Source organism: Loxodonta africana, chromosome 14 (genome assembly GCF_030014295.1).
Source record: "Loxodonta africana isolate mLoxAfr1 chromosome 14, mLoxAfr1.hap2, whole genome shotgun sequence".
Taxonomy (NCBI): Eukaryota; Metazoa; Chordata; class Mammalia; order Proboscidea; family Elephantidae; genus Loxodonta; species Loxodonta africana.
The window spans coordinates 62,991,238-63,006,034 of record NC_087355.1 but is presented as its reverse complement, the minus strand read 5'-3'; the positions used below and the strand labels follow the sequence as shown (position 1 = coordinate 63,006,034).

Sequence of the window (14,797 nt, the reverse complement as noted above, 5' to 3'; positions counted from 1 at the left end):
AATGGGCATCCAGAACATACACAGCAAATCTTCTCAACTGGTGGTGGTGTTAGGTGCCCTCAAGCTGGCTCTGACTCATAGTGAGCTTATAGTGCAGTCCTGTGCTGTTCTCACAATTGTTGCTATGTTTGAGCTCACTGTTGCAGCCATTGTGTCATTCTGTTTCACTGAGGGTCTCCCTCTTTTTCAGTGACACTCTACCAAGCATGATACCTGCTTTCAGCAACTGGTCCCTTCTTATGACATGTCAAAAGTAAGCAAGAAGTCTCCATATTCTCTCTTCTAAGGAGTATTCTGGATGTGCTTCTTCCAAGACAGATATCTTTGTTTCCTGGCAGTCCATGACATATTCACTATTCTTTCCCAGCACCACAATTTGAATGTGTTAATTCTTTGGTCTTCCTTTAACATTGTCCAGTCTTCGGATACATAAAAAAAAAAAAAAAAGCGACTGAAAATACGGCTTGGGTCAGGCACACCTTAATCTTCAAAGTGACATCTTTACTTTTTGGAACTTCAAGGAGGTCTTTTTTGCAGCAGATTTGCCCAATGCAACATGTCGTTTTATTCTTTATTCTTTTTTTTTTTTTTTAATTGAACTGAAGATGAAAGTTTACAGAACAAACTAGTTTCTCATCAAAGAGTTAGTATACACATTGTTGTATAGCAATAGTTAACAAACCCCCGACATGTCAACGCCCTCCCTTATGAGCCCTGGGTTCCCTATTACCAGCTTTCTTCTTCCCTCCTGCCTTCCAGTCCCTGCCCCAGGTGTGGTACACCCCTTTAGTCCTGTTTTCTTCCACAGGTCTGTTCAATCTTTGACTGAAGGGAGAACCTCAAGAGTGGCCTCATTACTGAGCTGAAAGGGTGTCCGGGGGCCATACTCTCAGGGTTTCTCCAGTCTCTATCAGGCCAGCAAGTCTAGTCTTTCTTTTTGGGTTAGAATTTTGTTCTACATTATTCTCCAGCTCTGTCTGGGACCCTCTTATGTGATCCCTGTCAGAGCAGTCAGTGGTGGTAGCTGGGCACCATCTAATTGTACTGGACTCAGTCTGGTGGAGGCCATGGTAGATGTGGTCCATTATTCCTTTGGACTAATTTTTCCCTCATGTCTTTAGTTTTCTTCATTCTTCCTTTCTTCTGAAGTGGTGATGGCCACTCACAGGCATTTAAGACCCCAGACGCTACTCACCAAAGTAGAATGTAGAACATTTTCTTTTATAAACTCTGTTATGCCAATTGAACTAGATGTCCCCACAGCACTCAGCCCAGCAATTTGGTCCCTCAAGGAGTTTGGATGTGTCTTTGGAGTTACCATGGCCTTGCCTTGCACAGGTTGTGCTGGCTTCCCCAGGATTGTGTACTGTCTTAGCATTCACGAAAGTTACTGCTTATCTATTGTCTATTAAGTGTTTTTCCATCCCCACACCTCCCCTCCCTCATAACTATCAAATATTGTTTTTGTGTATAAACTTTTTCATGAGTTTTTACAGTAGTAGTCTCATACAATATTTGTCCTTTTGTGCTTGATTTATTTTATTTAGTATAATGTCCTCCAGATGCATCCGTGCTATGAGATGCTTCACAGATTCATTGTTGTTCTTTAGAGTTGTGTAATACTCCATTGCGTGTATGTACCACAGTTTGTTTATCCATTCATCTGTTGATGGGCATTTGGTTGTTTCCATCTTTTTGCTATTGTGCTTACTCTCCTGTGCTGAGTTCCTTTTATTTGCAGATTTCTTTTTCTGTCTTTCTTTTTTTTTTTTTTTGTAGATTTTGTTTTTATTGAGACTTTATGTTTTTCTTCTTTATTTTGATGAGTGGGCTTGTTAAGTTTCTTTTTAGTTATCTTGAAATTTAGCATTATCTTCCTAGGTTTGAACCAGTCTATTATGACTTGGTATCACCTTGCCTTCCTCTCCATTAGGAAGTTCTATACCTATACCATTTATTCCCTCTTTTATTGTTCTGGCATTGTTGTCATTTACAGATTAACCTCTCTAATTCCATGTTGCAATTCTTTTGGTTTTGGATAGTCCTCGAGAGTTCATTTCCTAGTTTGGTATCCAGCTGGTACAATCTTGTGTCCTAGATTCAGGCTGTCATCTGATGTTGTTTATTCTCAGACTAAAGAACTCCCTTTAATAATTCTTGTAAGTTTGGCTTGGTTTTTACATATTCCCTTAATTTCTGTTTATCTAGAACTGTCCTAATTTCACCATCATATTTGAATGAAAATTTTGTGGGATATATTATTCTTGGTTGGCAGTTTTTTTCTTTCAAGGTTTTATATATGTCATTCCATTGCCTCCTTGCCTGTGTGGCTTCTGCTGAATAATCAGAGCTTAGTCTTATTGTTTCTCCTCTGTATGTGACTTTTTATTTTTCTCTAGCTGCTCACAGGATATTTTATTTGTCTTTGGTTTTAGTGAGTGTGATTATTATATGCCTTGGTGTTTTTCTTTTGGGGTCTATCCTATATGGGGTTCTTGGAGCTTCTTGGATTGTCAGCTTTTCATCATTCATGATATTGGAAAGCTTTCTTCAGCAATTCTTCAATTATCCTCTCTGTGTTTTCCGTTTTCTCATTCTGTTTTGGAACTCCGATCACTAGCAAATTTTTGCTTTTGATTGTATCCCACATAATTCTCAGGGTTTCTTCATTTTTCTTTGTTCTTTTTTCTGATTTTTCTTCAAGTTGTATCCATGTGTTTGCCTTCAATTTCACTGATTCTGTCTTCCATCGCTTCAAACCTGCTCCTCAGCCCTTCTATGACACTATCCATTTCTGAAATCTTGTTGTTCATCTTTTGGATTTCTAATTGTTTTTGTATGATTTCTAGTCGTGAATTTATTTTGGCATTTTGTTCCTGTATTACTTTCCTGAATTGTTCTATTTTTTTGTCTGCATTTTCCATGAATTTGTCTGCCTTTTCCGTAAATGTGTCTATTGTTTCCTTATTTTTGTCTGCTTTTTGCTTCAACTCTTGGGTTGCTCTGAATATTAAAGATTTGAATTCCCTGTCAGGTAGTTCTAGTGCCTTTTCTTCTACTGGAAAGTCATCTGGTGTTTTATTTTGGACACCTACTGGGACCATCCTGTCCTGTTTTTTTAAAATATGTTTTGATATTGTCTGCTGTCTTTGGGACATTAAGTAGTTATTTTCTTTGTTTTTTGATTGTAGATTTGTTTGTTTCATCTTGCCTTTTTGTTTTATTTGGTTATGTCTGAGTAGGCGGGCTGTGCATTCTTTGTTGTTTGCTCCTCTGTAGTCATGATACTTTTCACTTCCTTTTCCAGTGGGCAGGGCTAATCACTCAGCTATAGTGCAGCAGGGCAGGTCCAGCTGAAGAGGAGGTGCTGGGATGGGTTGTTTGTGGGAAGTACTAGGGCTGACAGGGCAGACCAGGAATCAGTGCTGGGCAGGTTCCAGTAGGCCATGCCTGTGCTGCTCAGGAGTGTGATGTTCAGTGGATGGTACAGGTAGGCAGGAAAGAGGGGGGGAGGTTGTGATATGTGGAGCTAATAGCAGTATGGGAAATAGGAGAGAGAAAAAGGAACCAAAAACAAAGAAAGAAAGAAAAAAGGAGTGCTAAGGGAGTTTGCTGTAGGAGTGGAGAGATGAGAAACCAAGAAATGAAGAAAAAGAAAGAAAAATAACTAAATAAAAATTTGGCAAAAAAAAACCCTAGGAGTCCTACAGTCCCACCGGTGGGGCTCCCAGGGTGCACAGTATAGCCTGGCTAGAGGGGATATAGATGTCACACATCACCAGCTATTTAGGAGACAGGAAAAGAAGATAAATGTAGAGAGATGAGAACTGAGAAATAAAAACAAAAGGAAAAAGGGAGAGAAAAGAAAAAGCAAAAAGAAAGAAGAAAAAGAAAAGAAAAATCAAAATGTCCCAGGGATCCCGCTTACATGGCTGCACAGATTGGGAAAGTGGCTCCTAAGCTGTGCAGTGCAGCCTGGCTAGAAGGGGTTCCCAAGCTGTGAAAAGAAAAAGAAAACAAAGCAGAACAAAGCAAACCAAAGTAAAACAAGGGGGGAAAAATGCCCCAGGGACCCCACCAGCATGGTGACGCCGGCCGGGGGAGTGGTTCCCCAGTCAAGCGTGGCTTCATAGACTTTCAAGAAGAAGCAAAGATGGCACATAGAGCCAAGTGTTCTGGAGAAAGGAGAGGGAGAAGAAACCAAAAAGACAGAAACAATCAACACCAGATCAGGGGCCCAGCTGGTATGGGCAGGCCAAATTCATGCATCTTGAGACCAAAGCAGTTGCCTCCCAGCCAAGAGACTGTGGCTGGCAGGAAGCAGAGGAGGCCAAAGGGTAGAGAAGAAGGGGGGATTAGGAAAGCATATATCACTGGCTACTGGGTACTCTGTCTCCTGCTGGTAACTTCATAAAGATGCTTTCCTGTGCTCCCTGTCCACCGATCCCTGACAGGAGTCCAAGATGGTGGATCCGTGCTGCATTAGCTGATGGGGCCCTCTGCATTTATTTCTCCTTGCTCTCTGTCCTCTGTCAGTTTCTTATTCCATTCAGTGCTTGGCTGAGTCCTTTATCTCTTCATTTGACACTTCAGGTTCCAGGAATGTTTGCCTCTGTTTTACTTAGTTTTTCAGGTCTTTGCTATGGAGGGACAGCATAGTGATCCTGTCTATGGCACCATGTTGGCCAAAGTCACATCCTTGACTATTGCTTCAATGGACATTGATTGCCTATCCAAGAAGAAAGAAATCCTTGATGATGTCAATTTCTTTGCCATTTATCATGGTTTTGTTTATTGGTTCAGTTGTAAGAATTTCTGTTTCCTTTCTCTCAACTGGTGAGCTAAGCCCAATAGTATTCTGAGTGGATTTGCAGGTGCAACTAAGATACTGATCTCAATTCACTTGGTGACAGGTCGGGGCTTGATCAAGCAGCTACAATGTAAGCCTCCCTGGCTATTCACCTCATTGTGCTTACAAATATTATTATTTTCCATTGGTGTTGTTAAAAAAAAAAAAAAGAGACACACTAGTATAATGTGTTTACCGGGCAATCAATAAGAAGCAGCCAAGTAATACATGAGAAAAATTGTTGAAAATACAAGCAAGCATTTCACAGAAAAGGAAACATAAATGACAAATAAATATATGTTGAAAGATTTTTAATTTAATTAGTAATGAAGCAAATGCAAAATATTATCTCCTTTTATACCCTCTACATTGGCAGAAATTAATACAATACACAAGTTGTATCTAAACTGATAAAACAGTTTTTTGAAAACTGTGTGACACAGTTTATGAACCTGAATGTTTGTTATGACCCAGCAATTGCACTCCTAAGTGTATAACGTATAGATATACTTGCACATTTGAACCAAAAGATGCTTAGTATTATTAACAGCTGTGTTGCTTATAATAATAAAAAAAAAAAAAAAAAATGAGAAAAAGACCTAACCTAAACATCCATTGTCAGGTAATTGTTAATTGAAAGTATTTATATTTAACTTTGTGTAAAAGAAGGAAATTATTTTTTTTTAAATGACCATTTTACATGTTACATTTAAACTTGGCCAAAACAATTGCTTTAGTCAATGCTAATATGTAATCAGTAAGTAACCAAGAAAGAAGCGTTAAAAAAAAAAAAAAAAAATTGGTTTATGTCATATAGCTCAAAAAAACCTGGATGTAAAATATATTTTTTTTAGAATTATTTACGATACCAAGGTAACAAATAATTATGAAAATCATTAAAGATATATATCTCTTTCATTTATTCTCTACTAACATTGGTAACCTCCAAAAACAAACCAAAAAACCTGTTGCCGTGAGGTCAGTTCCACCTCACACCTACCCTATGGGACAGAGTAGAACTCCCCCATAGAGTTTCCAAGGAGCACCTGGTGGATTTGAACTGCCGACCTTTTAGCTGGCAGCCTTAGCCACTATGCCACCAGGGTTTCCTTGGTAACCTCAGATATTTATTTTCTTTTATCAGGCAGTGAATAATACTTTATTGTGAGTTTTTTTGTTCAGGTGCGATTGTGTAGAGGACAGCATTTACGTAATTTCTTTCTGTACTGATAATTATATTACTCTTCAATATTATATTTGTTTCCTAATTTAAGCATTGCAGTATAATTGGATATGAATTTTTACATAGGTGTATAAACATTGTTCAACTACATGACTATATTTTAGTGAGAAATAATATTAAATCTTATGCCATGGTATGAAATAGCTCCCAAAATATTGTGCTCCTGGTTTTGCCAGCACATTTTAATATATTTGAGAAATTCTGTTACCAAAAGATACACAAAAATAAACCTGATGCCATTAAATCTGGTAATCTAGATTCAAATTTAGCTCTAACATTTTTTAAGTTTTACTATTTAATGAAAATAGCATACTGTGTTTTTTTCCTTGTCAGCTTTCTAAAAATATATGCAAATATATGGAAAACCACTCTCCACCTACATGTACTTTTTCTAAAGCCTTCTCAAAGTAGATTTGCATTAATCATGCATTAATCAAACGCTTCAGATAAAAGTATGCTATAAGCAGAAGCCTTGCCATTTCATTGAAAACTTACTACAGAAGGTAAAACCCAGCAAGTAAAAAGGCATGTGAGGATATAATGACTGAAATTCAGAAATAGTCTGACATGATCTGGCTACCTTGGTATGAAATCCACATACGTATTAAAAATAAGTCTACTAATAGGAAAAAAAAGTTTTATTTTTATGATTTTGTCCATAGATGTGCATTTTAAATGTTTTTTCTGTCATTGCTTTCTTTTTATTACATAATGTAATACTTCTGAGATATTTGTTTCTCTTTATTGCTAGGTTATCCAGATAAATTTTGAAGAATTCGATCTAGAGATTGGCTATGATACCTTGACAATTGGTGATGGGGGCGAAGTTGGAGACCCTAGGACAGTGCTCCAAGTGTAAGTTCTCAATGTTTTATTCTTGACTTTACCGATCTGGTATTTATGGAATTTTACGTTAAAGCTACTTTTTTTTTTAACATCATCCCTCCCACAACTACCACTAAAAAAAAAAAAAAAAAAATGGTAATTTAGTTATTACCACAAACTACTATGTATTTATTACTCCTTTAATGAGCCTTCAGGCTCTTAATCTAAAGATGATTTCATAGAATTCATTACCAGACAGGATCCATTTGGAAACGGAGCCCTAGAAAGAAATTATAGCTTGGTTCATGGGGCCTTGCTTTGCGAAAACACCCTTGCCCACGCAGAGATTGAAAATTTGACATTGCAAAAACAAGTACAAGTTTGACCTCCAAAACTCTGATGCTGGTAGCAGAGTAACAGATCCTCACATTCTGGCAGCACAATCAGACCTGTCCAACAAGATCAGAAGATGAGATTTTGTCATTTGTTTGAAATTTGATGAGTTTAGCAATGAACCACCCTCAGATTTGAGATAGTTAATGGATCAAATGTTGCTTTTAAACTGAGCTAAAAGAATCAACACATTCGAAAAAAAGAAATACAAATGACATAATTATGCCACGTCCCTGGTCTACTCAACCCAATAATTTACTTTTGACAATGTCATGGAAGATTGTTTCAGGGAAAGGATATTGTTTTCTGTGCTATGGACCTCAAAAGGTTAGCGTGTGCCAGTAGCTTTTTTGAAATTCCTTTTATAACTGCGGATGTGTAATTCAGGCTTATGTAACCTGGTATTTCTAAAAATGGACATCACAGTTACCTGGGGAACTTGTTAAAAATGTAGATTTTAACTATATCCAACTTACTGATACAGTGCCTGTGAGATTTGGGCCCAATCTACATTTTAGTAGACTTACCAGGTGATCCTTTTGCACGCCACAATTTGAGGACTACTGGTCTAAACTTCAAACAAAAATTATTTTTATCTAAACAACTTCTGAAGGTAATGCCTTTATCATGCATAAACTCTCTAAAGCACTCTTTTTTTTTTTCTCTTCCTTTTTTCATTTCTCTTCTCCTCTCTCTCTCTTTAATTTCACAAGAAGGTCTCCTAGCATTATTGTTCCAGAATCCTATGATAAAACACAGGGTTTACCCTTTATGTACGTGATAGATTCCAATATCATGCTCTCTTAGTTCTTATCTCTTCAGGGGGTGGGAGGGGGAACCTACTCTTTTTACTTATCTTCATACATTCTTGATCTCGACTTCTAACTTCTCCCTCTGAACATAGCTATCATTGATCAACACAATTCGGTTTTCCATCTCTGAGCCTACTACAGTTCAATAATGTGCTTCATAAGATGTGTTAGACAAAGGGGCCAGTAATTTACAGATTCTACATGTGTTGCTTGATTTCTTGTTTTATATATAATATAGCTTCATTTTTAATCCCCCCCTAAAAAAAATGATCAGTATTATTTTAGGCAGTTCGACATATTATCACATTGCATTACTGTTATCCAGGAACAATCTACATTTCCTTCTTGACCTCCTTATGGATTTATACCTGATAGGTTGGATTTAATTAACTAAAAATTAAATTGAAAACTTGCAGCCACAAGAGCTGAACTATCAGCAGATATTTTGTTTGGTAAGGATAATGTTTTAGAAACCTGAAAAACACATAAAATAATCTAGAAATGTGGTTTCTTTTGAAAAACTGACAACACTAGGCCTGGACTATCACATGGCAAAATTGACTGGAGTAATTATTCTACTCCTTTTAGAGAAGCCATAAATTGTTCATACTCCCACTCTGTGTTGTTTTACACTTGAGATTTTAAGCAACTTTGCATCGCTTTTCTAGGCCTGTAGCCATTTGGCTATGTGATGCCTGCTAAAACACATGATTTAGACTGTTTTATACTCAAATTTATTTTTTTTTCCCAAATAAAAATACTTCTGTTCCTTTGATTAACAAAATTTATCAGTAAACTTATCTTCTATATATGCTAAAAACAGAAGTCATGGCCTTAAAAATATGATCTTTGACTAATACTTAATTATAGGTAGAAAATATACAAAGACATGCATCTTTTCAGTAATCCAATGAGACACAAAAAGATGTCAGAATTTTTATCTTAAATACTCAACCCTTAGAACCATTACAATATAAAAGACTACATCTATTAATGATTTATATTAATGATTGACCAATGATTTATATAATCTTGGAGGTTAAAAAACATAAATAATATGTTTACATACCGTGTAACTCCATCTATTCTAATGACAATGGAGAAATTAAGAAGGCAATCGTGAAATCTAATATCAATATTTTCTTTACAGAACAAATTATTATACTAATGACACAAAATGACCATTAAATATTACTTTTCAGAAGAATACCAAGTACTTGAATGGGCTTCCCTACACTATCAAATTCAGACCTTTCATTGAATACTTCGTCTCCACTGACCATTACCTTTTAGGCCGCTTAGTCAGTATATCTAAATTGATACCTCAGTGAGTGTGGAATTGTTAGGAGTAAGAAAGTCTATTATATTTAAGCAATCATAAAACTATGAGACAAGCACACATATACACAAAAGACTTTGTTTTAATTGTGTATATTTTCACAAAACTGTAACACAGAAGAGATATGACAATGGTCTTTACTAAATAATTTTTCAGTACTGAGAGGAAATACTATAAGTATTTAAATATACCCATGCATTATCTAAAAACTGAAGTCTTACTGAGTCAAAAGAACCTCTGTGAAGACACGCCACCTCATCTTCTTAATATTCACTTCTTAGAGAATTTTGAAACCATTCTTATTTGACCTCAATTGTGCAAAAATCTACTATAATTTTCCTTAGTGTTTTCATCATCCTTGTTACAATTTTCATCTTCAAGTGTAAACATGCCCCTATTTCCTTTTATATTGGACCGTAGGGCTGGGGATGTTTTAAGGTGAATAATGAAAATCCTGTATTTAGTGAGTTCACGCTGCAGATGAGGTGAGAAGCATGAGATAACTAAAGGAAAGAGACAGGACTGGAACTGATTTTTTTAAGAAGAAAGTGAACTCAGAGTTAGCTAGACAACATGAGACCAAACAAAGTAGAAATAAGTTGACAAAAAGTCCTTATAACCCGAGGGAACAATCAAATAGAGATAGCTGTACCTTATAGGCTAAAGCTGAGTCTTCCACTGCTGTTAGGAGAATGAAAGAAGATAGCATTACACACTTTCTTTTCTTACATTGCTGTTGTCATATTGTCCCTAATTTGTGTAGTAGTTGTTATTAGCTGTTATTGAGTGGCTCCAACTCAGTACAGTTTCAAGTACGGCAAAACAAAAGGTTGTCCGGTCTTGTGCCATATTCAGGATCATTGGTACGCTCAAGTTAGTTGTTGCAGCTCCTGTGTATTTTGAGTGCCTTTCAACCTAGAGAGACTCTTCCTTTAGCACTATATGGGGCAACATTCTATTGTGATCCACTGGGTTTTCACTGGCTAATTTTTGGAAGTAGATTGCCAGGTCATTCTTCCTAGTCTGTCTTCGTCTGGAAGCTCCGCTGAAACCTGTCCATCATGAATTACCTGCTGGTGTTGGAAATACTAGTGGCATAATTTCCAGCATCATATCAATATGCAAGCTACCACTGTGTGACAAACTGACCTATGGGTGGTAGCATTTGTGTAGTACTTCTACATAATCGTTTGTTATATTTCTGTTACTCTGAGAAGTTATATTAATGTTGAAAAATCTGTGTGATTCACATCTTTGTTCAATATCTGTCTGTACCTTACCAGGAAATATGTTTCTCAGACTTGGTGTCCTCCCTTTTTTTGGTGTTGGGGGGATTACAGTTCTCTAAAAATATAAATCTCTTTTCCTTGGGTAAGGGTGGCTACTTCAGAATTTATCTAGTGTCCACCTACAAAAGGTGTTCAAATAGAAGGTAGACAACCAACTAACAGAGATTTTTACAGAGTTGGAATTAGATCAGAAGTTCCTTTGAACTCTAAGATCTGTTGTAAGAGCACTTACTGTGTTTATATCCACCAAAGAAGTTGATATAAATTTGAGAGAACTTGAAGCATATTTCTTAGTAAGTTTAACTTTCCCAACTGCAGGCCTACCCATAGCATTTGCAGTTTGAAGGACAAGAGTGCAAAAGGAAATTCACATTATCAAATGTTGAAATACTAAAGGTTATAAATCAAGCTACAAACTATCACATACAATATGCTCCATCCTCCTCCTTTGACAAACGTATTTTTAAAATAACCTGGAAGTACAATTTTGCACTTGGAATGTTAGGACCTGTGTGATGTCCTTGCTCAGACATGGAGGCACAGAGAAATCTTTTCCCAGCCCCAGCCTGCAGCTGGCCACCTTCTCTTCCCCACCTAATAATTTGTCTCTATTTAGAAATCATTTAATAATCCATTTTTTCATCTATGAAATCGTTTTTGTCTTTTCTTAAGTTTGATCCACGTGCAAGAGAGTCACTTTGGCACCAAAAATCTATTTTTTAAATAAATTTATTTAAAAGATTAAACTGCTATAAACCAGAAAACATCAAAATATATTTATTAAACAGCAATCCATCTGACATAATATTTTAGTCTTTTATAAGAAGGTGAATTCAGTTTATGTTTAATTTTGTAATTTCTAAATAATTTAGTAAACAAATAATATATCACTGATAAATATTTAACCACACAGGAAGCATTTCTATCTATCCCATTCAGATCAAAGGACTGACTAAGCGTTGAAAATCTAAAATATTTTTGTTTTTCATATTCTTTTACTATTCAGGGTCTAGAAAGGTAAAATAAATTGCCTTATTATGTTTCATTACAAATGTAGTCCATAAAGTCATAACTTGTTCAGCAACAAATAATCTCCCAAATAATTACTTAGGAAGTGTTTTAAAAAATAATTCTTATGATATTTGTTTTGATATAGTTCTGGTAATTCAATAATTTAAAAACAATCAAAGTGCCATATCTCTTCACCTTGAAACTTTGGATCATGCATGGCTCCAAAGGAATACTTGTAACAAAGTCATGAACAATAAAATTATTTAGTAATAGAGCATGCACTGTAATTGGAGGACGTCAAATGCAGTGCTAACTTCTTGATATAGTTTTATCAGATGAAAATTACTAACATAATTTATGTCGTGAGTTTAAATTTATAATTCAGGGATTAGAATGAGCTGACGTTTTGGTTATTGGTTGCTTCCGTCCTTTGCTGTGCCAAAATCTATGGCTGATTCATATCTTGCACACATTCTCTTTCTCTCTCTCTCTGGTTCCTTTTCTCTCCCCTGGAGTTACTTGGAGGACATTTTTTTTTTATATATACCAATGTTAAAATAACATCTTTCATGGTGTTGTGCTGACGAGTGTTGATAGAGATCAGAATGCGAATTTGATCATCGACAAAAATTCAGATAATGAATTTGAGCACCTATGATATCTATCTTAAGGTTGTTAAAATAATTTTACTTATTCACAGAATGTTTTCCATATGATATTGTCACACTTTACCTGTAAACTCACCTGATAGTGCAAATGGGTATAATTTATTTGAGAGATCCACCAGAGACGCACTTCCTGGCATTGAATAACTTCTGGCCTTCATTTTCGTAGTGAAGGAACGAGATGTTGATTATTAGCCTACCCTAGTCTCAATCGTGTAGTAGTAGCCTACTGAGAGGATTAGAAATGCATTCTCTGAGACACATACTTCTTCCTCCCTTTCCTATCTTTTATCTTGGACACTTTACTGTTGCATTATTAGATTCATGGAAATACTTTAAAGATTAATTAAGTGAAAACTTCCAAACTAAAAGATGAAAAAAAGCATCTTCTATTCTTAAGATAACCCTGGAAATTTTATGAGTATACACTGATGATGTTGGGTGATATTCTGTGTGAACAAACATCTAAAAAAAGGTAAATAAACAAAAAAAAAAAACTGATCTGGACATCAGACATGCTTCATTTTATTGCTTTGAAATTCCATTTTCTCTTGAAAAAGTTAGTATAATGTAAAATCTCATTCTTAGATTATGTTAGTATAAGCTAACAGGACTCTTCCCTGGCCTCTCTTCTTTTCAGTATATACATATATATGTATATATGTGTGTGTGTGTGTGTGTATTTTAAACATCATAGCTAAAATTTTTAATTCTTTTAAATAAATAATGTGCTAGCTTATGGAAAAGGCAACTTTCTATTTATTGTGTTTATAAATAGACTGCTATCATTGCTCTCAGTTCATTGAGCCGTATGTTTTGATGAGCTACGTTGTCAAGAACATTGTCCGTTTTAAAAAAAAAAAAAAATTACTGTGTTTTAGGCGAAAGCTTACAGCGCTAGTTTTCCAAACAAAAATTTTATACGCAAATAGTTTTGTGACACACTGAACTCTCTGTGACCATTTGTCCAGTTTTCCTGTCCCTTCTTGCCTTCTCATCTTTGTTTTTAGGTGGGTGTTGGGTCTCCTACACTTGATAGAACTAAGAAGCACGTTCCTCACGTGTTATCATTTGTTTTACAGACCTGTCTAATCTCTGGCTGAAAGGTGGACTTTGGGAGTGGTTTCGGTTCTGTGTTAGCAGGGTGTTTGGGGGCCAGAGTCTCAGGGGTTCCTCTGCTTTCTGTCAGACCAGGAAGTCTGATCTTTTTTTGTGTGAATTTAAGTTTTGTTCTATATTTTTCTTCCACCGTGTCCAAAATCCTGTATTGTGATCTCTGTCAGAGCAGTCAGTAGTGGTAGTCAGGCACCATCTAGTTCTTCTGGGCTCCGGCTGCTAGAGGCTATGGTTCATGTGGTCCATTAGTCCTTTGGACTGATATTTTCCTTGTGTCTTTTGTTTTCTTCATTCTCCTTTGCTCTTAACATGATGGGACCGATAGATAAACCTTAGATAGCCTCTTGCAAGTTTTTAAGACCCCAGACGCTACTCACTAAAGTACGACGTAGAACGTTTTCTTCATAAACCACGTTGCCAATTGACCTAGATGTCCTCAGCCCTCAACCCCAGTAACTTGGTCCCTCAAGGGCTTTGGATGTGCCTAGTAAGATTCCATGACTTTGCTTTGGTCAAGTTCTGCTTGACTTCCCCTATATTGTGTATTGTCTTTCCCTTCACATGTCGACTGTCTAGTTAGTGCTTTCCCCTCCTCACACCTCCCCTTCCTCGTAACATCGAAGACCTTTTTTTTTCAATGTGTGTAAACCTTTTCTAGGGTTTTCATAATAGTGGTCTCACACAATATTTGTTCTTTTGTGATTGACTTACTTCACTCACCATAATGCCTTCCAGATTCATCCATGTTGTGAGATGTTTCATGGATTCATCCTTGTTCTTTATCCTTGCATGTGTGTACCATCATTTGTGTATTTGTATATTTCACAATGATGAGTCTTCCTATCTATACACATGATATGTTCTTCCATTTATGTAGGTCTCCTTTGATTCATTGCAATAGTGTTTTGTAGTTTTCTTTGTATAGGTCTTTTATGTCCTGGTTAGATTTATTCTTAAGTTTTTTATATTTTTAGGGGCTATTTTAAATGGTATTCCTTTCCTGATTTCTTTTTTGAAGCTGTCTTTATTGGTGTATAGGAATCCCACTGATTTGTGTATGCTATTCTTCTATCCTACTAGTCTGCTGAATCTTTCTTTTAGTTTCAGTAATTTTCTTGCGGAATTTTTGGGGTTCTCTATGTATATATAAAAAAAAAAGTATGGGATCATATAATGTGCAAATGGGATAGTTTTACTTCTTTACTTCCAATTTGGATGTCTTTTATTTCTTTTTCTTGCCTTATTGCTCTAGCAA

General features: G+C 36.1%; 1 protein-coding gene across 3 annotated transcripts in view; it reads left to right on the top strand.

Moving 5' to 3' along the window:
• Positions 1 to 14,797, top strand: part of CSMD3 (CUB and Sushi multiple domains 3) — a 1,388,861-nt gene that overhangs the window by 722,123 nt on the left and 651,941 nt on the right. For all 3 annotated transcript variants that reach the window (XM_064268007.1, XM_003408442.3, XM_003408441.3), the window contains one exon: positions 6,844 to 6,947. In XM_064268007.1, coding sequence (XP_064124077.1) covers positions 6,844 to 6,947 — 104 coding nt within the window. The remainder of the gene's footprint in view (positions 1 to 6,843; positions 6,948 to 14,797) is intronic.